The sequence below is a fragment of the Oncorhynchus clarkii genome, chromosome 1 (assembly GCF_045791955.1).
Source record: "Oncorhynchus clarkii lewisi isolate Uvic-CL-2024 chromosome 1, UVic_Ocla_1.0, whole genome shotgun sequence".
Classification (NCBI taxonomy): Eukaryota; Metazoa; Chordata; class Actinopteri; order Salmoniformes; family Salmonidae; genus Oncorhynchus; species Oncorhynchus clarkii.
The window spans coordinates 62316322-62341267 of NC_092147.1; the positions used below are offsets into that span (position 1 = coordinate 62316322).

At 42.2% G+C, this 24946-nt stretch overlaps 1 protein-coding gene across 2 annotated transcripts in view; it reads right to left on the reverse strand.

Moving 5' to 3' along the window:
- Positions 1-24946, reverse strand: part of LOC139410176 (adhesion G protein-coupled receptor A3-like) — a 278756-nt gene that overhangs the window by 211649 nt on the left and 42161 nt on the right. For both annotated transcript variants that reach the window (XM_071155639.1, XM_071155632.1), the window contains exon 2: positions 18971-19042. In XM_071155639.1, the coding sequence (XP_071011740.1) occupies positions 18971-19042 (72 nt within the window). The remainder of the gene's footprint in view (positions 1-18970; positions 19043-24946) is intronic.

The window sequence follows — 24946 nt, forward strand, 5'->3', positions numbered from 1 at the left end:
AAATGCATGACAAATAAAATACTACCTGTTGATAGAACCTATGTCAATGGCCCACACTTTTGTGGGTATAGAAGTTTATATTATAACATTTAAGATATGTTATTTGTCCAATGCAGCTGTTTTTATCTCGACATCACATCATTTCTGGGTAACAACTAAGAATCTTATTGTTATTGTTTAAAAAAAAAAATGTTTTTATTATTGTCAAAAAGAAACAAAAATAGCTTCTTAGCAAAGAGCAATTTCTCAAGCAAGAATTTAGCTAGGACTGTCTGGGAGTGTTCTGAGTGTGGAAGAGAACTGAAAACTAGCTGTTATTGGCAGAGAGATTTGGAACTTTCTTATTTATTGCTATATTAACTAATGTACCACCTGGTGATGTCACTAGGCAGGCCAAAACTCCATCCCACCAAAACAGGCTGAAATTTCAGTTGTTCTTTTCAAACACATATTGCACTAAAAGGGCTAAGTATTATTATTATTAGTATTATTAGTATTATTAGTATTATTCCAACCTCAGTGTGGAAATATGTATAAAACACAGTGAATTCATGTTTGACTGCACCTGGCCTTTAAAACCTCTTACTTCTACCCCCTCCTTTTTCGAACATTCTGTTAAAAATCGCGCAACTTTTCAGCGTCCTGCTACTCATGCCAGGAATATAGTATATGCATATGATTAGTATGTGTGGATAGAAAACACTCTGAAGTTTCTAAAACTGGTTAAATCACGGCTGTGACTATAACAGATCGTGTGTTTCATTGAAAAACGCAAGAAAAACTGCTCTCTGAAAGCTAAAAATAATTTCCATAAGTCACTTCCATGGGTTGTTAAAAGAGGACAAAATTTAATATCGACCTGCATGCAATTCATACAAATTGAATTTATTGTTGGAAAATCCATCTATCTGGCTTCCGTTTCTTCCAGTCTCCACCCGGATGTTGTTAATGTGGACATTGGCAGCCATTGATTTGCAAACGAGGAGCTATTGAATATACATCGCCCTGTAATCATTTTGATAGATTATAAACGTTTACTAATACCTAAAGTTGGATTACAAAAGGATTTCGAAGTGTTTTGTGAAAGTTTATCGTCGACTTTTTTAATTTAAAAAAATTACGCAGCGTTTAAAAACGATGTTTTTTTCTGAATGACACAGCTTCCATAGAAAGCTATTTTGGGTATATATGGACCGATTTAAACGAAAAAAAGACCCAATAGTGATGTTTATGGGGCATATAGGAGTGCCAAGAAAGAAGCTCGTCAAAGGTAATGAATGTTTTATATTTTATTTCTGCGTTTTGTGCTGCGTCGGATAAGCAGAGTCTTTGTTTACGTCGCATTCATGCATTTTCAGGTGGTGCATGCTATCAGATAATAGCTTCTCATGCTTTCGCCGAAAAGCATTTTAAAAATCTGACTTGTTGGCTAGGTTCACAACGAGTGTAGCTTTAATTCAATACCCTGCTTGTGAATTTTTATCAAGGTTTGAGTTTAAACGAGTACATTTAGCATTTAGCGTAGCGCATTTGCATTTCCAGGTGCCTACTTGAGACATATGCGTCTCAAGTAGAATCAAGAAGTTAAGAAGTTATTCCTCCTTTAGAGAGTAAGTGTGAGAAATTCTTTGCTCTTTCAGTACTTCGCCACTCTATTTCCAACCCAAACGATGACTAAATACTTCTCAGACGCAACTCCAGAGCAATTTATTCCTGGAAGCTTAGCTAACAGGACTTGGAATGCTTTAGGTGTGTTCATGCAATGTTTCCCTTGGATTACTTTATTGGCGGCTCACTAAGGACCCAAACATTCAAGCTTAACTAATAGTGGTCTTCCTCCCCTCCTGAGACAAATATGTAGATCTTTGGAGTGGTGTGACATTTGTCAAACGACAAGCTACTGTGCTACAAAACCTGAGCTATACTGAACAAAAATATAAACGCAAAGTAAAGTGAGCTGAAATAAAAGATCCCAACATTTTTCCATACGCACAAAATGCTTATTTCTTTCAAATTTTGTATACAAATTTGTTTACATCCCTGTTAGTGAGCATTTCTCCTTTGCCAAGAAAATCCATCCACCTGACAGGTGTGGCATATCAATAAACTGATTAAACAGCATGATCATTACACAGGTGTACCTTGTGCTGGGGACAATAAAAGGCCACTCTAAAATGTGCAGGCCACTCTAAAATGTGTTTTGTCACACGACACAATGCCACAGATGTCTCATGTTTTGAGAGAGCGTGCAATTGGCATGCTGACTGCAGGAATGTCCACCAGAGCTGTTGCCAGAGAATGTCATGTTAATTTCTCTATCATAAGCCGCTTGCAACATCGTTTTAGAGAATTTGGCTGTACATCCAACCGACCAACCGACCGCACAACTGACCTCCACATCCAGCTTCTTCACCCGTGGGATCAACTAAGACCAGCCACCTGGACAAACTGGGGGTTTGCACAACCAAAGAATTTCTGTACAAACTGTCAGAAAATTCCATCTCAGGGTTGCTCATCTGCATGCTCGTCGTCCTCACCAGGGTCTTGACCTGACTGCAGTTTGGCGTCATAACCGACTTCAGTGGGCAAATGATTACCTTCGATGGCCACTGGAATGCTGGAGAAGAATGCTCTTCACGGATTAATCCCGGTTTCAACTGTATCGGGCAGATGGCAGACAGCGTCTATGGCGATGTATGGGCGAGCGGTTTGCTGATGTCAACATTGTGAATAGAGTGCCCCATGGTGGTGGTGGGGTTATGGTATGGGCAGGGATAAGTTATGGACAAGAACACAATTGCATTTTATCGATAGCAATTTGAATGGACAGAGATACTGTGACGAGATCATGAGGCCCATTGCCGTGCCATTAATCTGCCTCCATTGACGTGTATGACAGTGTGTTCCAGTTCCCGCTGATATCCAGCAACTTCACACAGCCATTGAAGAGGAGTGGGACAACATTCCACAGGCCACAATCAACAGCCTGATCAACTATGTGCAAAGGAGATGTGTCACGCTGCATGAGGCAAATGGTGATCACACAAGATACTGACTGGTTTTCTGGTCCAAGCGCTTACCTTTTTTTTAAGGTGTCTGTGACCAACAGGTGCATATCTGTATTCCCAGTAATGTGAAATGCATAGATTAGGGCCTAATGAATTTAGTTCAATTGACTGATTTCCTTATATGAACAGTAACTCAGTAAAATCTTTTAAATTATTGCATGTTGCTTTATATTTTTGTTTAGGTTAAGAACACACTGTATTTCTTCTATGATATGTATTGCTTAATAATTTCTAATTTAACCCTGTTATATAGAATAACCACAAACCACTGGTGATTTCCAACACTTCCTGTCTGGAAACCGTTACAAATATTTTAAATGAATCATGCTGTTCTAATTTTCAATCGTAACCATTTTGAAAGATCTTATGCAAGGGGGAAGGAACACTCTTCTCTTTTTAGGCTGAAAAACAGAGTTGATAGATAGCCTCGCAGAGAAAACCACTGAGACCAGGCATCACAGAGCCAACAACGAAGAGAAAGAGAAATCGGCCTCTTGTGTTTTCAAAGGCTGCTCGGTAAATCAGCAGGCCCAGAGCGCTATCACTTTTAACCTCATCTGTGACCCTGCAACTGACTCACATAAAACAGCTCTGAAAACCATACCATATCAAAACAGCACTTGGAACCTTTAAAATACCTGCATTGTATTCTCTGACTTGAATTTAAGATACCTGACAGAACTGCCTTATATGTCATCACATTAAGTATGTTGCTGCATGTAATTGCATGGATTTGCTTCAATTTACCATACTCAATCAAGTACATCTTTGACATCAAAGCATTAATCAATTCAGAGTCATTTATATCGCTTCCCTGCCCTCTTAACTACTATAGAACTTTAACTCAGGAAGCAGGATAATAAATCCTACAGTCACATGATCCCTTGAATATTTATATATATATATATATTTTAATCCTTTGTGAACAAAATTTTACTGGTCCGCACTGGAAATAAATGCGCGCATTTATCTAGGCCTATGCCAACAGCGCGAGACAATGTTTAATTTATCATAACCATTACAGTTAACAAATTATTATTGCTAAACTGCCCTATATATACACTGCTCAAAAAAATAAAGGGAACACTTAAACAACACAACGTAACTCCAAGTCAATCACACTTCTGTGAAATCAAACTGTCCACTTAGGAAGCAACACTGATTGACAATAAATTCCACATGCTGTTGTGCTAATGGAATAGACAACAGGTGGAAATTATAGGCAATTAGCAAGACACCCCCAATAAAGGAGTGGTTCGGCAGGTGGTAACCACAGACCACTTCTCAGTTCCTATGCTTCCTGGCTGATGTTTTGGTCACTTTTGAATGCTGGCGGTGCTTTCACTCTAGTGGTAGCATGAACGGATTCTGCAACCCACACCCACAAGTGGCTCAGGTAGTGCAGCTCATCCAGGATGGCACATCAATGCGAGCTGTGGCAAGAAGGTTTGCTGTGTCTGTCAGCGTAGTGTCCAGAGCATGGAGGCGCTACCAGGAGACAGGCCAGTACATCAGGAGATGTGGAGGAGGCCGTAGGTGGGCAACAACCCAGCAGCATGACCGCTACCTCCGCCTTTGTGCAAGGAGGAACAGGAGGAGTACTGCCAGAGCCCTGCAAAATGACCTCCAGCAGGCCTCAAATGTGCATGTGTCTGCTCAAACGGTCAGAAACAGACTCAATGAGGGTGGTATGAGGGCCCGACGTCCACAGGTGGGGGTTGTGCTTACGGCCCAACACCGTGCAGGACGTTTGGCATTTTCCATAGAACACCAAGATTGGCAAATTCGCCACTGGCGCCCTGTGTTCTTCACAGATGAAAGCAAGTTCACACTGAGCACGTGACAGACGTGACAGTCTGGAGACGCCGTGGAGAACGTTCTGCTGCCTGCAACATCCTCCAGCATGACCGGTTTGGCGGTGGGTCAGTCATGGTGTGGGGTGGCATTTCTTTGGGGGGCCGCACAGCCCTCCATGTGCTCGCCAGAGGTAGCCTGACTGCCATTAGGTACCGAGATGAGATCCTCAGACCCCTTTGTGAGACCATATGCTGGTGCGGTTGGCCCTGGGTTCCTCCTAATGCAAGACAATGCTAGACCTCATGTGGCTGGAGTGTGTCAGCAGTTCCTGCAAGAGGAAGGCATTGATGCTATGGACTGGCCCGCCCGTTCCCCAGACCTGAATCCAATTGAGCACATCTGGGACATCCTGTCTCGCTCCATCCACCAACGCCACTTTGCACCACGGACTGTTCAGGGGTTGGCGGATGCTTTAGTCCAGGTCTGGGAGGAGATCCCTCAGGAGACCATCCGCCACCTCATCAGGAGCATGTCCAGGCGTTGTAGGGAGGTCATACAGGCACGTGGAGGCCACACACACTACTGAGCCTCATTTTGACTTGTTTTAAGGACATTACATCAAAGTTGGATCAGCCTGTAGTGTGGTTTTTCACTTTAATTTTGAGTGTCACTCCAAATCCAAACCTCCATGGGTTGATAAATTTGATTTCCATTGATCATTTTGTGTGATTTTGTTGTCAGCACATTCAACTATGTAAAGAAAAAAGTATTTAATAAGAATATTTCATTCATTCAGATCTAGGAATTGTTATTTTAGTGTTCCCTTTATTTTTTTGAGCAGTGTATATTCAGTCAATAAAAATGTGCCATTGAATATTAATTTAATTTATGAAACCGTAACATCAACTTGTTATAGTATATCGTGGAACACAATCTTCAAAAAGCAGTAACCACAGGAGTGGCGCTTGCTTGTAGAAGCCTATGGCTGTGTTTTGTTCATTTAGCATACAATATGCTCTTATTTCCCGGGTCCTTATCACAGTCAAGATACCATTACCAGAATAAAATAGAACAGAATGTTTTTCCAAATGAAAAAAGTTGCCTCTGCGATGTGATGCACATCTGGAGTCTGGGACAGTTATTCTCAAAGAGTGCTCATTTGAAAAGGGCACAATTTGGTGCGTTGAACCCATTTTTCAGGGTTACAAGATGAATGCTGTCTTCTTTTCAATATACAGATATACTATTTAGTTTATTCTGCCTGTTCTTTGGAAGTTTAAAAATGGATTCATAATTCCACATTGAACACCGGATGGAGATGAATTACCGGCTACGACATCCGTTTGGTGAGGAGGCTTAATGATTCTGATAAAAAAAATATGCTCTTTGTCTTTATTAAATAAATGTTTTGCGTATTTTCAGCGTGGAACCGGTCTATGGTGTGGGGGGTTATAGGCTAGGCTAACCAATTCTAAGTGGCAACTGCAGCTCAATCAATCAACCAATCCATTTTGAATTTGTAAAAAAACTATCTTCATTTGGAAAGGACATTGGCTTGTGTATCCCATCAGTTAGACGGGAGTTGATGTGCGCACTCAGCACACGTGTGTAGGGAGCGGTCAGAACGCAATTGAGTGAATGAGACATGGAGGGGAAAGTGAATTTAGGGTGAAGAATTGTGTGGTGCTTGGCTTGGTTAGTTTTTTTGTTGTGCCCTGCAAATGCACATGTAGAAATGGAACACTAGACCCCATGTTTGAAAAATTTGGCAAAAAATGTCACTTGCCGGTTCAGGCAGCCACAAAGCACATTCCACCAAATGGTTTAGAAGTATTTGAAAAATGGGATCTCTGGTTAAAGTTTTGACGCTTTGATTACTCATGCCCATCCCTAGTTCAGAATCTGTTGCTATGTTGCTCATACATACATATATGCACAACCAAGCAGAGTGATTTGTCCTTCAAGGATCTGGAATACATTCATTAATATCCAAGGAGACACTACCCTAAAGAGGTGTGGAAAAAATGTCAGTATGTCTCCAACAGAAAACAATAAGAGCAAACTTTAGAGGACAAGTCACCCTCCTGACATACACTTACAGAGTGAGAAATGGCAGTCGCCACCCTGCATTCTGATGATGTCCCAGAGGTGAGGTCATCTCGCTCTACTCCATCTCTCTGCCTCTCTTCACTTATCTACTCATCATGTCACAAAGGAAATGTTGGTCAAGGTTTTAACTGAGTGGCCAAAACAATGTCCTCTCTCCAGTAAATGGCTGTTGGGCAGTAAATGCAGATTGATTTATGGCACATACTATCACATACAGTGGGACAAAAAAGTATTTAGTCAAGCACCAATTGTGCAAGTTCTCCCACTTAAAAAGATGAGAGAGGCCTGTCATTTTCATCATAAGTACACTTCAACTATGACAGACAAAATGAGGAAAAAAAATCCAGAAAATCACATTGTAGGATTTTTAATTAATTTATTTTCAAATTATGGTGGAAAATAAGTATTTAGTCACCTACAAACAAGCAAGATTTCTGGCTCTCACAGACCTGTAACTTCTTCTTTAAGAGGCTCCTCTGTCCTCCACTCGTTACCTGTATTAATGGCACCTGTTTGAACTTGTTATCAGTATAAAAGACACCTGTCCACAACCTCAAACAGTCACACTCCAAACACCACTATGGCCAAGACCAAAGAGCTGTCGAAGGACACCAGAAACAAAATTGTAGACCTGCACCAGGCTGGTAAGACTGAATCTGCAATAGGTAAGCAGCTTGGTTTGAAGAAATCAACTGTGGGAGCAATTATTAGGAAATGGAAGACATACAAGACCACTGATAATCTCCCTCGATCTGGGGCTCCACGCAAGATCTCACCCCGTGGGGTCAAAATGATCACAAGAACGGTGAGCAAAAATCCCAGAACCACACGGGGGGACCTAGTGAATGACCTGCAGAGAGCTGGGACCAAAGTAACAAAGCCTACCATCAGTAACACACTACGCCGCCAGGGACTTAAATCCTGCAGTGCCAGACGTGTCCCCCCGCTTAAGCCAGTACATGTCCAGGCCCGTCTGAAGTTTGCTAGAGAGCATTTGGATGATCCCGAAGAAGATTGGGAGAATGTCATATGGTCAGATGAAACCAAAATATAACGTTTTGGTAAAAACTCAACTCGTCGTGTTTGGAGGACAAAGAATGCTGAGTTGCATCCAAAGAACACCATACCTACTGTGAAGCATGGGGGTGGAAACATCATGCTTTGGGGCTGTTTTTCTGCAAAGGGAACAGGACGACTGATACGTGTAAAGGAAAGAATGAATGGGGCCATGTATCGTGAGATTTTGAGTGAAAACCTCCTTCCATCAGCAAGGGAATTGAAGATGAAACGTGGCTGGTTCTTTCATCATGACAATGATCCCAAACACACCACCCGGGCAACGAAGGAGTGGCTTCGTAAGAAGCATTTCAAGGTCCTGGAGTGGCCTAGCCAGTCTCCAGATCTCAACCCCATAGAAAAACTTTGGAGGGAGTTGAAAGTCCATGTTGCCCAGCTACAGCCCCAAAACATCACTGCTCTAGAGGAGATCTGCACGAAGGAATGGGCCAAAATACCAGAAACAGTGTGTGAAAACCTTATGAAGACTTACAGAAAACGTTTGACCTCTGTCATTGCCAACAAAAGGGTATATAACAAAGTATTGAGATAAACTTTTGTTATTGACCAAATACTTATTTTCCACCATAATTTGCAAATAAATTCATTAAAAATCCTACAATTCGATTTTCTGGATTTGTTTATTCTTATTTTGTCTGTCAGAGTTGAAGTGTACCTATGATGAAAGTTACAGGCCTCTCTCATCTTTTTAAGTGGGAGAACTTGCACAATTGATGGCTGACTAAATACTTTTTGTCTCACAGCCCTTTGTATCCTGTTTCCAACAAGCTTGCTGTTCTGTACCTGCCTGACTATGACCTAATTACGAACCTCTGCCTGCCCTGACCATGAGCCTGCCTGCCGTCCTGTACCGGCCTGACTCTGACCTGATCACAAACCTCTACCTTTCCTCAACCTGCCCTTTACCTGCCCCGTGTTTTAATAAATGATCTGAGAACTGTACTATCGCCTCCCGTATCTGCATCTGGGTCATATCCTGAGTCATGATAGTACCTGTGGTAAATTCAATTGATTGGACATGATTTGGAAAGACACACACCTGCCTATATAAGGCCCACAGTTGACAGTGCATGTCAGAGGAAAAACCTAAGTTATGAGGTTGAAGGAATTGTCCGTAGAGCTCCAAGAGAGGATTTTGTCGAGAAACAGATCTGGGGAAGTGTACCAAAAAATGTATCCAGCATTAAAGATCCCCAAAAACACAGTGGCCTCCATTACTCTTAAATGGAATAAGTTTGGAACAACTAAGACTCTTCCTAAAGCTGGCGGCCCGGCCAAACTAAGCAATCAGGGGAGAAGGGCGTGGTCAGGAAGGTGACCAAGAATCTGATGGTCAGTCTAACAGAGCTCCAGAGTTCCTCCGTGAAGATGGGTGAACCTTCCAGAAGGACAATCATCTCTGCTGCACTCCACCAATCAGGCCTTTATGGTAGAGTTGCCAGACGGAAGCCACTACTCAGTAAAAGACACAGGACAGCCCACTTGCAGTTTTCCAAATGGCACTTAAAGACTCTCAAACCATGAGAAACAAGATTCTTTGTCCTGAATGCCAAGCCTCACGCCTGGAGGACGCTGTGCAGCGATGCTCCCCATCTAACCTGACAGAGCTTGAGAGGATCTGCAAAGAAGAATGGGAGAAACTCCCTAAATACAAATGTGCCAAGCTTGTATCGTCATACCCAAGGCTATAATTGCTGCCCAAAGGTGCTTCAACAAAGTACTGAGTAAAGGGTCTGAATACTTATGTAAATGTATTATTTATGTTTTATTTTTTAATATATTTGCACCAAAAAAAAGCTGGTTTTGCTTTTTAAAAATCAATTTTAGAATAAGGCTGTAACGTAAGTCAAGGGGGTCTGAATACTTTCGAAATGCACTGTACATACATACTTAGGTCATACTATTACTGAATTCTCAATGTGACGACATAGGATTCAAGGAAATGTAATTATATGGAATGGGGATAGTTTTTACATTGTGGGAAAGTATTGAACTGGTAAATCGTCAAATCATGACATATATATGGTGTGCTTTGTTCATATGCATGCTATAAATCTGACCCACTTTGACATATGATGAGCCCAGGCCACCACCCAACACATCTCTTCTCTGGTGTGGTGAAAGGAATCTACATATTGCAGCATGGGTGATATAAAAGGCAAAAGGATTGCAACAAACATAAATCTCGAGCAAGTGGTTGCAAATATATGCCAATCAATGGTACATAGGCTGCAGCTCAATAATCATACCATGATATCATCTTTAAAACTATCAGAACCATATTCCATGCCCTCAAATTATTGAGTAATCACCAGGAAATATGCTGTATAATCATCAGCCCAGTGTCATTCTAATATGTCCAACTATCTCTGCTCTTCTTCCAGTTCCAGGGTACAGTAATGGGATACTCTGTTACACTCACAGTGGTAGAGTCCACACAACGCAGCAGCACAGATGGTGCATGCACGCCAGACCCTCAAATGCTTGAGTAACCAAGCAATATACAGTATATTCATCAGCTCAGCCTCATCCTCTTTCTTCCAGATCCAGGGTACAGTAATGAGGACTCTGGTCACAGTGTGGTAGAGAACACTCCACAGCATCACAGACTGTGCTGGGTAAGCTTGTTATAGTCAGCACCACTGCCCTCTGGGTGCCAAACGGCATACTTTGCAACAGCTGGCCGCCACAGCCCACTCACTGAGGGCACCTGCAAAGCAGTGCTTTGGCACCCACCGTTCTTAAGAGCACAGGCGGCAGGCGCTGCCAATAGCCACAGCTGGCAGCCATGAGGTCAAAAGTCACAGAATAGATGAAGGACCTTGACCTGGATCTGGACCAGTAGCTATTGTCTATCCATCAAATCAGCGGGGTATATCATAAGAGGGTCAGTCCTTAATGGCACAACTCAATCACACTGAGACCGATGACATCATTCTCTAAACAGTACAGGGAGGGTCATCATTAAAAGACATGAGGGATATCGAACTAGATTACTCATCAAAATGAAATGGAATGTCAAGGGTTAAGCACTAAACAGGATTCCACGACATCCAGTAGAGACACTGTATGCAACACTGAATATTAACCAGTGTGTGATCGCTGGAAGATTATTCGTAATGTTGTAGAGCACTGGTTCCCAAACCTTTTATAGTCCCGTACTCCTATAAATACTCAACCTCCAGCTGTGTACCCCCTCTTGCACCAGGGTCAGCACACTCTCAAATGTTGTTTTTTGCCATCATTGTAAGTCTTACACAGTATACGATACATTTATTAAACATAAGAATGAGAGTAAGTTTTTGTCACAACCCGGCTCGTGGGAAGTGAAAAAGAGCTATTATAGGACCAGGGCACAAATAATAATAATCAATAATTTTGCTCTTTATTTAGCCATCTTACATATAAAACCTTATTTGTTCATCAATAATGGTGAATAACTCACCACAGGTTAATGAGAAGGGTGTGCTTGAAAGGATGCACATAACTCTGCAATGTTGGGTTGTATTGGAGAGAGTCTCAGTCTTAAATCCTTTCCACACAGTCTGTGCCTGTATTTAATTTTCATGCTAGTAAGGGCCGAGAATCCACTCTCACATAGATACGTGGTTGCAAAGGGCATCAGTATCTTAACAGCATGATTCGCAAAGGAGCGCTGAGCGCAGCCCAATCCAGAAATCTGGCAGTGGCTTCTGATTAAATTCAATTTTCACAGAACCGCTTGTTGCAATTTCGATGAGGCCCTCTTGTTCAGGTATCGGTAAGTGGACTGGAGGCAGGGCATGAAAGGGATAACAAATCCAGTTGTTTGTGTCATCCGTTTCGGAAATATCCCTGCGTAATTGCGCACCCAACTCACTCAGATGCTTTGCTATATCACATTTGACATTGTCCGTAAGCTTGAGTTCATTTGCACACAAAAAAATCATACAACGATGGAAAAACCTGTGTGTTTTCTTTGCTAATGAAGACAGAGACAGAGAAGAGCTCCAATTTCTTAATCATAGCCTCAATTTTGTTCCGCACATTAAATATAGTTGTGGAGAGTCCCTGTAATCTTAGTTTCAGATCATTCTGGCGAGAAAAAACATCACCCAGATAGGCCAGTAGTGTGAGAAAGTCATCATCAGGCAAGTGAAAATGATGGTAAGTAAAGAAAACTTTAAGCTTGTCTCTCAATAAAAAAAACATGTCTATACTTTGCCCCTTGATAACCAGCGAAATTCTGTATTTTGTAAAAGCGTTACATGGTCGCTACCCATATCATTGCATAGAGCAGAAAATACACAAGAGTTCAGGGGCCTAGCATTAAAGTTAACCATTTTCACTGTAGTGTCCAAAATGTATTTCAAGCTGTCAGGCATTCCCTTGGAAACAAGAGCCTCTCAGTGGATGCTGCAGTGTACCCAAGTGGCGTCGGGAGCAACTGCTTGCACGCGCGTTACCACTCCACTATGTCTCCCTGTCATGGCTTTTGCGCCATCAGTACAGATACCAACATATCTTGACCACCAAAGTCTATTTGATGTCACAAAGCTGTCCAGTACATTAAAAATATCCTCTCCTGTTGTCCTGGCCTCCAGTGCTTTCCCGAGTAAGGAGGCAGTAGCTCTTCGGCTGCATCAGATTCCCAACTGTCAGTGTCCATGCTAGCTGGGCTAAAAACAAATGTAGAAATATTGATGCTAGCATTGGATGGAGCAGAACAATGTTGTGTTGTTATTTTGCTGAACACTAGATGGTTTAATTTGTATTTTTGGCAGTAAAACGAGACTACAAATTTTTATTTGGTGTACCCCCGACGACATTGCGCGTACCTCTGGGGGTAAATTATCATTTTTCCCCCTCATCAATCTACACACAATACCCCATAATGACAAAGAAAAAACAGGTTTTCAGAAGTTTTTGTAAACATTTTTAACCTGTTGAATCTATGGGGGCGCTATTTCATTATTGGATAAAAAAAACGTGCCCGTTTTAAGCGCAATATTTTGTCACGAAAAGATGCTCGACTATGCATATAATTGACAGCTTTGGAAAGAAAACAGTCTAACGTTTCCAAAACTGCAAAGATATTATCTGTGAGTGCCAAAGAACTCATGCTACAGGCGAAACCAAGATGAAACTTCAAACAGGAAATGAGCAGAATTTCTGAAGCTCTGTTTTCCAATGTCTCCTTATATGGCTGTGAATGCACCAGGAACGAGCCTGCGCTTTCTGTCGTTTCTTCAAGATGTCTGCAGCATTGTGACGTATTTGTAGTTATATCATTGGAAGATTGGCCATAAGAGACTACATTTTCCAGGGGTCCGCCCGGTGTCCTTTGTCTAAATTGGTGCGTAATCTTCAGTTACGGGCATTTTCTCCTGGGATTCAGGACAGAAAGCACACTTCCACTAACGATATATCATCGAAGAGATATGTGAAAAACACCTTGAGGATTGGTTCTAAACAACGTTTGCCATGTTTCAGTCGATATTATGGAGTTAATTTGGAAAAAAGTTCGGCGTTTTGATGACTGGATTTTTGTTTTTTTTTGGTAGCCAAACGTGACGCACCAAACGGAGCGATTTCTCCTAAACAAATAATCTTTCAGGAAAAACTGAACATTTGCTATCTAACAGAGTCTCCTCATTGAAAACATCTGAAGTTCTTGATTTTATTTGAATGCTTTTCTGGTTTTTGTGAAAATGTTGCCTGCTGAATGCTAACACTAATGCTAACGCTAAATGCTACGCTAGCTAGCTACTGTTACACAAATGATTGTTTTCCTATGGTTGAGAAGCATATTTTGAAAATCTGAGATGACAGTGTTGTTAACCTCTTGGATCTCTAGGGGCGCTATTTCATTTTTGGATAAAAAACGTTCCCGTTTTAAGCGCGATATTTTGTCACGAAAAGATGCTCGACTATGCATATTCTTGACCGTTTTGGAAAGAAAACACTCTGAAGTTTCAGAATCTGCAAAGATTTTGTCTGTAAGTGCCCCAGAACTCATTCTACAGGCAAAACCAAGATGATGCATCACCCAGGAATTAGCAGAATTTCTGAAGCTCTGTTTTCCATTCTCTCCTTATATGGCTGTGATTGCGCAACGAATGAGCCTACACTTTCTGTCGTTCGCCCAAGGTCTTAGCAGCATTGTGACGTATTTGTAGGCATATCATTGGAAGATTGACCATAAGAGACTACATTTTCCAAGTGTCCGCCTGGTGTCCTGCGTCGAATTCGGTGCGCAATTGCCAGCTGCTTCCACTTTACCATTTGATTCAGGGGAGAAAGCATGTGTCCAAGAACGATGTATCAATGAAGAGATATGTGAAAAACACCTTGATGATTGATTCTAAACAACGTTTGCCATGTTTTCAGTCGATATTATGGAGTTAATTTGGAAAAAAGTTCGCGTTTTGAGGACTGAATTTTCAGGTTTTTTTTGGTAGCCAAATGTGATGTATAAAACGGAGCTATTTCTAATACACAAAGAATCTTTTTGGAAAAACTGAGCATCTGCTATCCAACTGAGAGTATCCTCATTGAAAACATCAGAAGTTCTTCAAAGGTAAATGATTTTATTTGAAGGCTTTTATGTTTTTGTTGAAATGTTGCGTGCTGGATGCTAACGCTAATGCTAACGCTAAATCCTTTGTTTGCTAGCTACTGTTACACAAATTATTGTTTTCCTATGGTTGAGAAGCATATTTTGAAAATCTGAGATGACAGTTTTGTTTACAAAAGGCTAAGCTTGCGAGATGGCATATTTATTTCATTTCATTTGCGATTTTCATGAATAGTTAACGTTGCGTTATGGTAATGAGCTTGAGTCTGTATTCCTGATACCGGATCCGGTATGGGGAGTTCCAAGAGGTTAACAAAAGGCTAAGCTTGAGAGCTAGCATATTTATTTCATTTCATTTGCGATTTTCATGAATAGTTAACGTTGCGTTATGGTAATGAGCTTGAGGCTGTATTCACGATCCCGGATGCGGGATGGCTAGACACTAGAGGTTAATTATTCAGACCCTTTACTCAGAACTTTGTTGAAGCACCTTTGGCCGCGATTACAGCCTTGAGTCTTCTTGGGTATGACTCTACAAGCTTGGTACACCTGTATTTGGGGAGTTTCTCCCATTTTTCTCTGGCAAATCCTCTCAAGCTCAATCAGGTAAGATGGGGAGGGTTGCTGCACAGCTATTTTCAGTTCTCTCCAGAGATGTTTGATCGGGTTCAGGCTCTGGCTGGGCCACTCAAGGACATTCCGAGACTTGTCCCAAAGTCACTCCTGCGTTGTCTTGGCTGTGTGCTTAGGGTCATCGTCCTGTTGGAAGATGAACCTTCGCTCCAGTCTGGGGTTTTGAGCGCTCTGGAGCAGGTCAATGATCTCTTCATATCTTGCTCCGTTCATCTTCACCTCAATGCTGACTAGTCTCCCAGTCCCTGCATCCTCACAGCATGATGCTGCCACCACCACGCTTCACCGTAGGGATGGTGTAAGGTTTCCTCCAGACGTGATTCTTGGCATTCAGACCAACGAGTTTAATCCTGGTTTCATCAGACCAGAGAATCTTGTTTCTCATGTTCTGAGAGTCTTCCGGTGCCTTTTGGCAAACTCCAAGTGGGCAGTTTTGTGCCTTTTGCTGAAGAGCGGTTCCCGTCTGGCCACTCTAACATAATTAGATTAGGCCTGATTGGTAGAGTGCTGCAGAGATGGGTTTCTTTCTGGAAGGTTCTCCCATCTCCACAGAGGATCTCTAGAGCTCTGTCAGAGTGACTATCAGGTTCTTGGTCACCTCCCTGACCAAGGCCCTTCTCCCATGATTGCTCGGTTTGGCTGGGCGGCCAGCTCTAGGAAGAGTCTTGGTGGTTCCAAACTTCTTCCATTTAAGAATGATGGAGGCCACTGTGTTCTTGGGGAACTCCAATGCTACAGAAATGTTTTTGGTACCCTTCCCCAGATCTGTGCCTCGACAAAATCCTGTCTTGGAGCCCTATGGACAATTCCTTTGACCTCATGGCTTGGTTTTTGCTCTGACATGCACTGTCAACTGTGGGACCTTATATAGACAGGTGTGTGCTTTTCCAAATCATGTCCAGTCAATTGAATTCACCACAAGTGGACTCCAATCAAGTTGGAGAAACATTTCAAGGATGATCAATGGAAACAGGATGGACCTGAGCTCAATTTTGAGTCTCATAGCAAAGGGTCTGAATACTTATGTAAATAAGGTATGTGTTTTTTCATTTTTTATACATTTGCAAAATATTCAAAAAAACTGTTTTCGCTTTGTCATTATGGTGTTAATTTTTTAATTTTTGAAAATGTATTTCACCTTTATTTAAACAGGTAGGCCAGTTGAGAACAAGTTCTCATTTACAACTGCGACCTGGTCAAGATAAAGCAAAGCAGTGCGACAAAAACAACAACACAGAGTTACACATGGGATAAACAAACGTGCAGTCAATAACACAATAGTAAAATCTATGTACAGTGTGTGCAAATGTAGTAAGATTAGGAAGGTAAGGCAATAAATAGGCCACAGAGGCTAAAAATGACAGTTTAGCAATAACACTGGAGTGATAGATGTGCAGATGATGATGATGTGCAAGTAGAGATACTGGGGTGCAAAATAGCAAAAAAACAAAAACACTATATGGGGATGAGGTAGTGCTATTTACAGATGGGCTGTGTACAGGTAAGCTGCTCTGAGAGCTGATGCTGATGTATTTGTGTGTAGATTGCTGAGGATTTGTATTTATTTAATCAATTTTAGATTAAGACTAACGTAATAACAAAATAAATGTCAAGGGATCTGAATACTTTCAGAAGGCACTGTATATATATACACGTGATCCATTTCAGGAAGTTAGACGTATCTCTCACGTCACAGGAGCGGCATTTTAAAAATTTTATGATATGGCAGAAATGCCTTCTGGAACATGTAAACTTTCATGTGCCTTAATAACAAACTTGTATTCCATCTGTAAATACAAAGACAATGTTTTATTTACAAGGCTAATTGGTTTAACCACGGAAAAAGGTAGGTACCTTCCCGCTAGCTATGATTGGCATAGATAATTAATGCGCTGGACATTCCGGGAGATAAGTTTGGATTGGTCTGCCATATAGGATGTTTCTGTCTATAACGTGTGCTTCTCAGTGTGTTAATAATCCTTTCTACCACAGCGTTTTTGAAAGATTTAAGGTGAGCCATCGAGAACCACAAAAGTTTTGATACTTTTCTCAACAACATTGATGCCCTGAATTTAGCAGGCGCTATCGACAGATCAGTTCGAAAAAGTTGTGATGGGCTATTTTCTGCACACGCAACAGTGAGTGTGAACTGGAAGGACTTGACACACTGGCCAAAACAAGATGTAGCTACAAAGAAAACAGACTTAAATGGTTCCAGTCTGCCGTGAAGCGTTCATCCATGTATATGGGTAAGAGTCTAGCTACATTTTCAGATGTAGTTTCTAATTTTGCCAGAAAGTTGTTTTCATTGCAAGTTACAGCGTACTGTTAGCTAGCTAGCTAACATTAGCTTGCTGGCTCACTAGCTAAACTTACATGTATGATCTATGTAGTAATATTATTCAAATCAGAAATCCATTTGCATTGCTAGTTATAGCCTAATGTTAGCTAACCAACACTGAACCTAGTTGGTTAGCTTTAGCTTCCTGCAGATTCATACTCCAGCTATGAAAATGATTGTATTGGTAGTAGTATGAGTTGGGATTATCCCAGTTCTTTGTTTAGCTAGCTAGCTATCATAATCTCAACTCATACTACTACCAATACAAACATTACAAACATATAGCTAGCTAGCTATTTGTCTAAACAAAAGACTCCACTTCGCCAGATGATTACATGACCCATCAAGTTAGCCAGGTGTGTCTGGGGGTGATTTGGTGCCCTTTATTGTATTTCTTGAACACGTGTACATGTGTCTGGGGTAGGGGGGGGGGATATATTATTTATTTCACATGACCCATCAATTTAGACAAGTGTGTCTGGGTAAGTGTCATCTTATAATTATAAAATATAGACTTTCTGTTTTTGCTTCTATGCAAGTAACAATTTCACTGTATCGCTTACACCTTCTGTATCCTGTGCATGTGAAAAATAAACTTTTATTTGGTCTTGGCCATTGTGTAGAGGTTGGAGTCTGTTTGATTGAGTGTGTGGACAGGTGTCTTTTATGCAGGTAACGAGTTCAAACAGGTGCAGTTAATACAGGTAATGAGTGGAGAACAGGAGGGCTTCTTAAAGAAAAACTAACAGGTCTGTGAGAGTCGGAATTCTTACTGGTTGGTAGGTGATCAAATACTTATGTCATGCAATAAAATGTAAATAAATTACTTAAAAATCATACAATGTGATTTTCTGGATTTTAGATTCTGTCTCTCATAGTTGAAGTGTACCTATGATAAAATGTACAGATCTCTACATGCTTTGTAAGTGGGAAAACCTGCAAAATCGGCAGTGTATCAAATACTTGTTCTCCCCACTGTATATATGATATGAGATACTTTATTGTCCACAAGGAGAAATTTGACTTAGAAATTAATTTGTATGCAGACCACAGTGACATCTCAACTGACAGCAGAGTTATCATCACAATCAGTGCCCCATCACATTACAAAGCCAAATTGTACCGACTTACAGTTTATGTATTATGCATTTTAAGACATTGACTCAGGCAATTGAGGTTAAGTGTGGTGGCTTGAAGGTGGATGCAGTCAACGACTTGATTTGGGCTAGCATTAACAACAACCGCCTCTTGAGCGGTACCCTAGCTCCCATGGCTGTCCCTTTGCACTGTCCCTTCCACAGCGCAGGCAGGGTCATTTTCATGATGACAGCCATTATGGCTCAGGGGAGGACAAACAGAAAAATTCCATGCAGCATATGGCTTACTTACAGTTTCTCCAGGATTGTCAGGCCAAAGAAGGAGGCGTTTCTCAGTAGTGAGATCTTGTTGTTACTGAGAATCCTGTGGACAGAAGAGTGGGAAGATGAACTTTGAGATGGTGACCTTAGGGACATATGAGTAAATACCACAGAAATTACAACCCTATGGGGTGATTTAACACAAATGTCTAAATAAATTATGCATCCGGCCGTAAATATCCAGTCTCGGACGCATTACGGTCTTATTTATGGCTGTTTGTGGTTAAAATAGGTAATGAACACTTCCGGTGTCAGAATATCACCCTTGGAGAACACACCTAATGCATCGTCAATTCAGCACAATTCAATCATCTACAACTACTACTATGAACCGCAGACAAATCAATGATGTGCTCCACAGGGATATAGACAATGAATTAAGATTTGCCCCAGGACCCTATGTGGATATCACTTTCTCTTATAGTTAAAATATGTATTTCAAGGGATACGATGCCTTCAATGTTTTTCTTTTGCTCAGATTTACTCAAGGGGCATACAACGCAGCGTAAGCATAGCATATACACTACCAGTCAAAAGTTTGGACACACCTAATCATTCAAAGGTTTGTCTTTACTTGTAGTATTTTATACATTGTACAATAATAGTGAAGACCATGAAATAACACATGGAATCATGTAGTAACCAAGTAAAAATATATTTGATATTTGAGATTCTTCAAAGGAGCCACCCTTTGTGTTGATGACAGCTTTGCACATTCCCGGCATTCTCTCAACCAGATTCATGAGGTAGTCACCTGGAATGCATTTCAATTAACAGGTGTGCCTTGTTAAACGTTAACTTGTGGAATTCCTTTCCTACTTAATGCGTTTGAGCTAATCAGTTGTGTTGTGACAAGGTAGGGGTGGTATACAAAAGATAGCCCTATTTGGTAAAAGACCAAGTCCATATTATGGCAAGAACAGCTCAAAAAAGCAAAGAGAAATGACAGTCCACACTTACTATAAGACATGAAGGTCAGTCAATACGGAACATTTCTTTAAGTGCAGTCGCAAAAACCATCAAGCGCTATGATGGAACTAGCTCTCATGAGGACCGCCACAGGAAAGGAAAACCCAGAGTTACCTCTGCTGCAGAGGATAAGTTCATTAGAGTTACCAGCCTCAGAAATTGCAGCCTAAACAAATGCTTCACAGAGTTCAAGTCACAGACAAACCTCAACATCAACTGTTAAGAGGAGACTGTATGAATCAGGTGTTCATGATCGAAATGCTGCAAAGAAACCACTACAAAAGGATACCAATGAGAATAAAAAACAAACAAACATATCAGACAATATAAACTCCACACACACACACACACACGGCAGTAAAAAAAAAAAAACCATTTTTTGTCCAACAGCACGCACACCCTGCCTGGCAACACAGCATGAACAGTCCAGGAGCTCTGGAAAGGTTTTCTCCCCATTGATTTCCACTCCTGGGGAGGAATACAGAAGTACATTATTTTGACTTTGAATACTGAGAAAACCAGTCCAACCCCTCTCTACTGGCCCTCCCTCCCCTCAGAGCTGTGGGCTAAAAGAGGACGAGTGTGTAATGATTGATGTCACGCTTGTTGCTCAGCCCAGATCCACATCATTTCATAATACACCTCAAATGTCATTTTTTGGATTTTATATCTGATAAAATATTGATCGCTCTTGTCAGACCTTATATCATCCTGTCTGCTGCAGGGCTGGCCTGGCAGTATGACCGTGCAGTGCGACCGTGCAGTGCGTGGTGGAGCATGGTAGTGAGTCTGCATTCAGACGGGACCTGCTGCTTTACATGCACGTCGCATTTGTCCTGTCGGCACTCTCCTACAGACAGATGGCCAAGGTCAAATCACTCACTCTTCTTCCTCCACCCCTTCTTTAACAAGGTAGTCTTCCTTCCACTCTCAAGAGTGATGGCAGAGGTTTGGTAAGAGTGGTAATTGGGATGTTCCCGAGTCACCTCCATGACGAGAGGGCAATTCTTTTGCCAGCAGGAATGTATCCTCCATTCTAATGCCCCAGGATTAAACAGTTGGATCCCACAATGTATTGTGCTTAAAAGGAAAATTGCTAACCGACCAAGGCGGAGGGGCTGTGTGAAGTAGTTATGTTGGAAATGTCATGGCGTGGGATCCATACAGTGAAAATGGACACGCATTCATAAAAAATAAAACAAATTCTAAGCACATTTTGAGTGCATAAATACAGTGCAAAATTGCATTAAATACACTGTGCTGAGCAAATGCATATGAAATTGGTCAACGGAGTGACAACCTACTACATATTTTGCAAGTTGTGAGTTAAAAACTGATCACCATAAGAGTTTTGCCAGAAGTTTAAAGAGAAATTGTCCTGCCCCTAAAGTGTGAAACACACCGTGAATCTGACTGCCGATAGGTAGTGCTGATGGAAGGGGCACGGGAAGACAAATCTTCATCCTTCAGATACTGCACTTTCTGGTGCCCCATATAAGCAGAGAGCCTCTGTATCCAACTTGAACTCCCAGGTAAATAAACATCAATTGAAGCAACTTGTTCACATAAGATCAGATCCTGCTGCTTTGATATGAAAGTGTGGGTATGTAGCTATACTGAACTAAAATATAAATGCAACATAAAACAATTACAAAGATTTTACTGAGTTACAGTTCATAGAAAGAAATCAATCAATTGAAATAAATTAATGAGGCCCTAATCTATGGATTTCACATGACTGGGCAGGGGTAGAGCCATGGGCCCATCCACTTGGCAGCCAGGCCCACCCACTGGGTAGCCAGGCCTAGCCAGTCAGAATGAGTTTTTCACCACTAAAGGGCTTTATTACAGACAGAAATACTCCTCACCACCCAGCCACCCCCCTTCCCTCAGATGATCCTGCAGTTGAAGAAGCCAGATGTGGAGGTCCTGGGCTGGCATGGTTACATGTGGGGAGGTGTGCGGTTGTGAGGTCGGTTGGATGTACTGCCAAGTTATCTAAAACGAAGTTGGAGGCAGCTTATGGTCTTTTACTGTCCCCAGCACAAGGTGCACTTGTGTAATGATCATACTGTTTAATCAGCTTCTTGATATGCCACACCAGTCAGGTGGATGAATTATCTTGGCAAAGGAGAAAGGCTCACTAACAGGGATGAAAACAAATTTGTGGCAAAAACAAAAGAGAAATAAGCTTATGTAACATTTCTGGGATGTTTTACTTCAGCTCATGAAACATAGGAGCAACACTTTACATGTTGTGTTTATATTTTTGTTCAGTATACATTCCCCCAAAAAATGTGTTCCTTAGGATAGTCCTGAGGAGGAAAGATACAGCCTACCTAGTGGGACCCACTCGCCCACGTATGATGGCCAGCTACCAGAACAACAGCGCCCATTGGAACCCCTCGCTCATGGAGGCGGGCGAGCTCAGACATGAAACACAGAAACAGAGTCAAAATTGCAATAACGCACTCCCCAAAGGGAGTGAAAGATATAGGGGAGGTAATCAGGAAAGTGATGGAGTTCAGGTGAGTCTCATGAGGCGCAGGTACTCATAACAATTGTGGCAGCTGTGCGTAATAATGAGTAAACTGGCAACATCGAGCACCTCGAGAGGGGGAGCGGGAGTGGACATGACAGTACCCCCTCCCTGATGCGCAGCTCCAGCCACAGGACGCCGACCAGAGGAGCGGGCTGGTCACTTCTGCTGAGGCGGGGGAACCTGTTGAGCCAGCTGAGGCGCGGGAACCGTATGTGAATTGATTGCCCCCCATCTACCTTCAGAGTTCGTTCTGTTAGGTGACCTAAACTGGGATTTGCTTAACAGCGCAGCAGTCCTACAATCTAAACTAGATGCCCTCAATCTCACACAAATTATCAAGGAAACCATCAGTACAACCCTAAATCTGTAAACATGGGCACCCTCATAGATAATATCCTGACCAACTTGCCCTCAAAATACACCTCTGCTGTTTTCAGTCAGGATCTCAGCGATCACTGCCTCATTGCCTGCATCCGCTATGGGTCCGCGGTCAAACGACCACCCCTCATCACTGTCAAACGCTCCCTAAAACACTTCCTGGAAGGATATTGACCTCATCCCATCAGTCGAGGATGCCTTGTCAGTCTTTAAAAGTAATTTCCTCACCATCTTAAATAAGCATGCCCCTTTCAAAAAATGTCGAACTAAGAACAGATATAGCCCTTGGTTCACTCCAGACCTGACTGCCGTTGACCAGCACAAAAATATCCTGTGGTGGACTGCAATAGCATCAAATAGTCCCCGTGATATGCAACTGTTCAGGGAAGTCAGGAACCAATACACACAGTCAGTCAGGAAAGCTAAGGCTAGCTTTTTCAAACAGAAATTTGTATCCTGTAGCTCTAACTCCAAAAGGTTGGATGGAGAACAAGAGCACCTCCTCCCAGCTGCCCACTGCACTGAGGCTAGGCGACACGGTCACCACCGATAAATCCATAATAATCGAACATTTCAATAAGCATTTCTCTACAGCTGGCCATGCTTTCCTACTGGCTACCCCAACCCCGGCCAACAGCTCTGCACCCCTCGCAGCTACTTGCCCGAGCCTCCCCAGCTTCTCCTTCACCCAAATCCAGATGTTCTGAAAGAGCTGCAAAACCTGGACCCGTACAAATCAGCTGAGCTAGACAATCTGGACCCTCTCTTTCTAAAATGATCCGCCGCCATTGTTGCAACCCCTATTACCAGTCTGTTCAACCTCTCTTTCATTTCGTCCGAGATCCCTAAAGATTGGAAAGCTGCTGCGGTCATCCCCCTCTTCAAAGTGTAGGACACTCTAGACCCAAACTGTTACAGACCTATATCTATCCTGCCCTGCCTTTCTAAAGTCTTTGAAAGCCAAGTTAATAAACAGATCAAGGACCATTTTGAATCCCACCGTACCTTTTCCGCTGTGCAATCCGGTTTCCGAGATGGTCACAGGTGCACCTCAGCCACGCACAAGGTACTAAACAATATAACTGCCATCGATAAAAGATAGTACTGTGCATCCGTCTTCATCGACCTGGCCAAGGCTTTCGACTCTGTCAATCACCGTATTCTTATTGGCAGACTCAATAGCCTTGCTTTCTCAAATGACTGCCTCGCCTGGTTCACCAACTACTTCGCAGATAAAGTTCAGTGTGTAAAGTCGGAGGGCCTGTTGTCCGGACCTCTGGCAGTCTCTATGGGGTACCACAGGGTTAAATTCTCAGGCCGACTATTTTCTCTGTATATATCAACGATGTCGCTCTTGCTGCAGGTGATTCCCCGATCCACCTCTACGCAGACGACACCATTCTGTATAAATCTGGGCCTTCTTTGGTTAGTGTTAACTAACCTCCAAACGAGCTTCAATGCCATACAACACTCCTTCCAACTGCTCTTAAACGCTAGCAAAACCAAATGCATGCTTTTCAACCATTTGCTGACCCGCCTGCCCGACTAGCATCACTACTCTGGACGGTTCTGACCTAGAATACGTGGACAACTACAAATACCTAGGTGTCTGGCTAGACTATAAACTCTCCTTCCAGACTTATATCAAACATCTCCAATCCAAAATCATATCTAGAATCGGCTTTCTATTTCGTAACAAAGCCTCCTTCACTCACGCCGCCAAACTTACCCTAGTAAAACTGACTATCCTACCGATCCTCGACTTTGGCGATGTCATCTACAAAATAGCTTCCAATACTCTACTCAGCAAATTGGATGCAGTCTATCACAGTGCCATCAGTTTTGTTACCAAAGCGCCTTATACCACCCACCACTGCGACCTGTATGCTCTAGTCGTCTGGCCCTCACTACATATTCGTCGCCAGACCCACTGGCTCCAGGTCATCTACAAGTTTCTGCTAGGTAAAGCCCCGCCTTATCTCAGCTCACTTATCTCAGCTCACTGAGATAGCAGCACCCACCCATAGCACTCGCTCCAGCCAGCAGGTATATCTCACT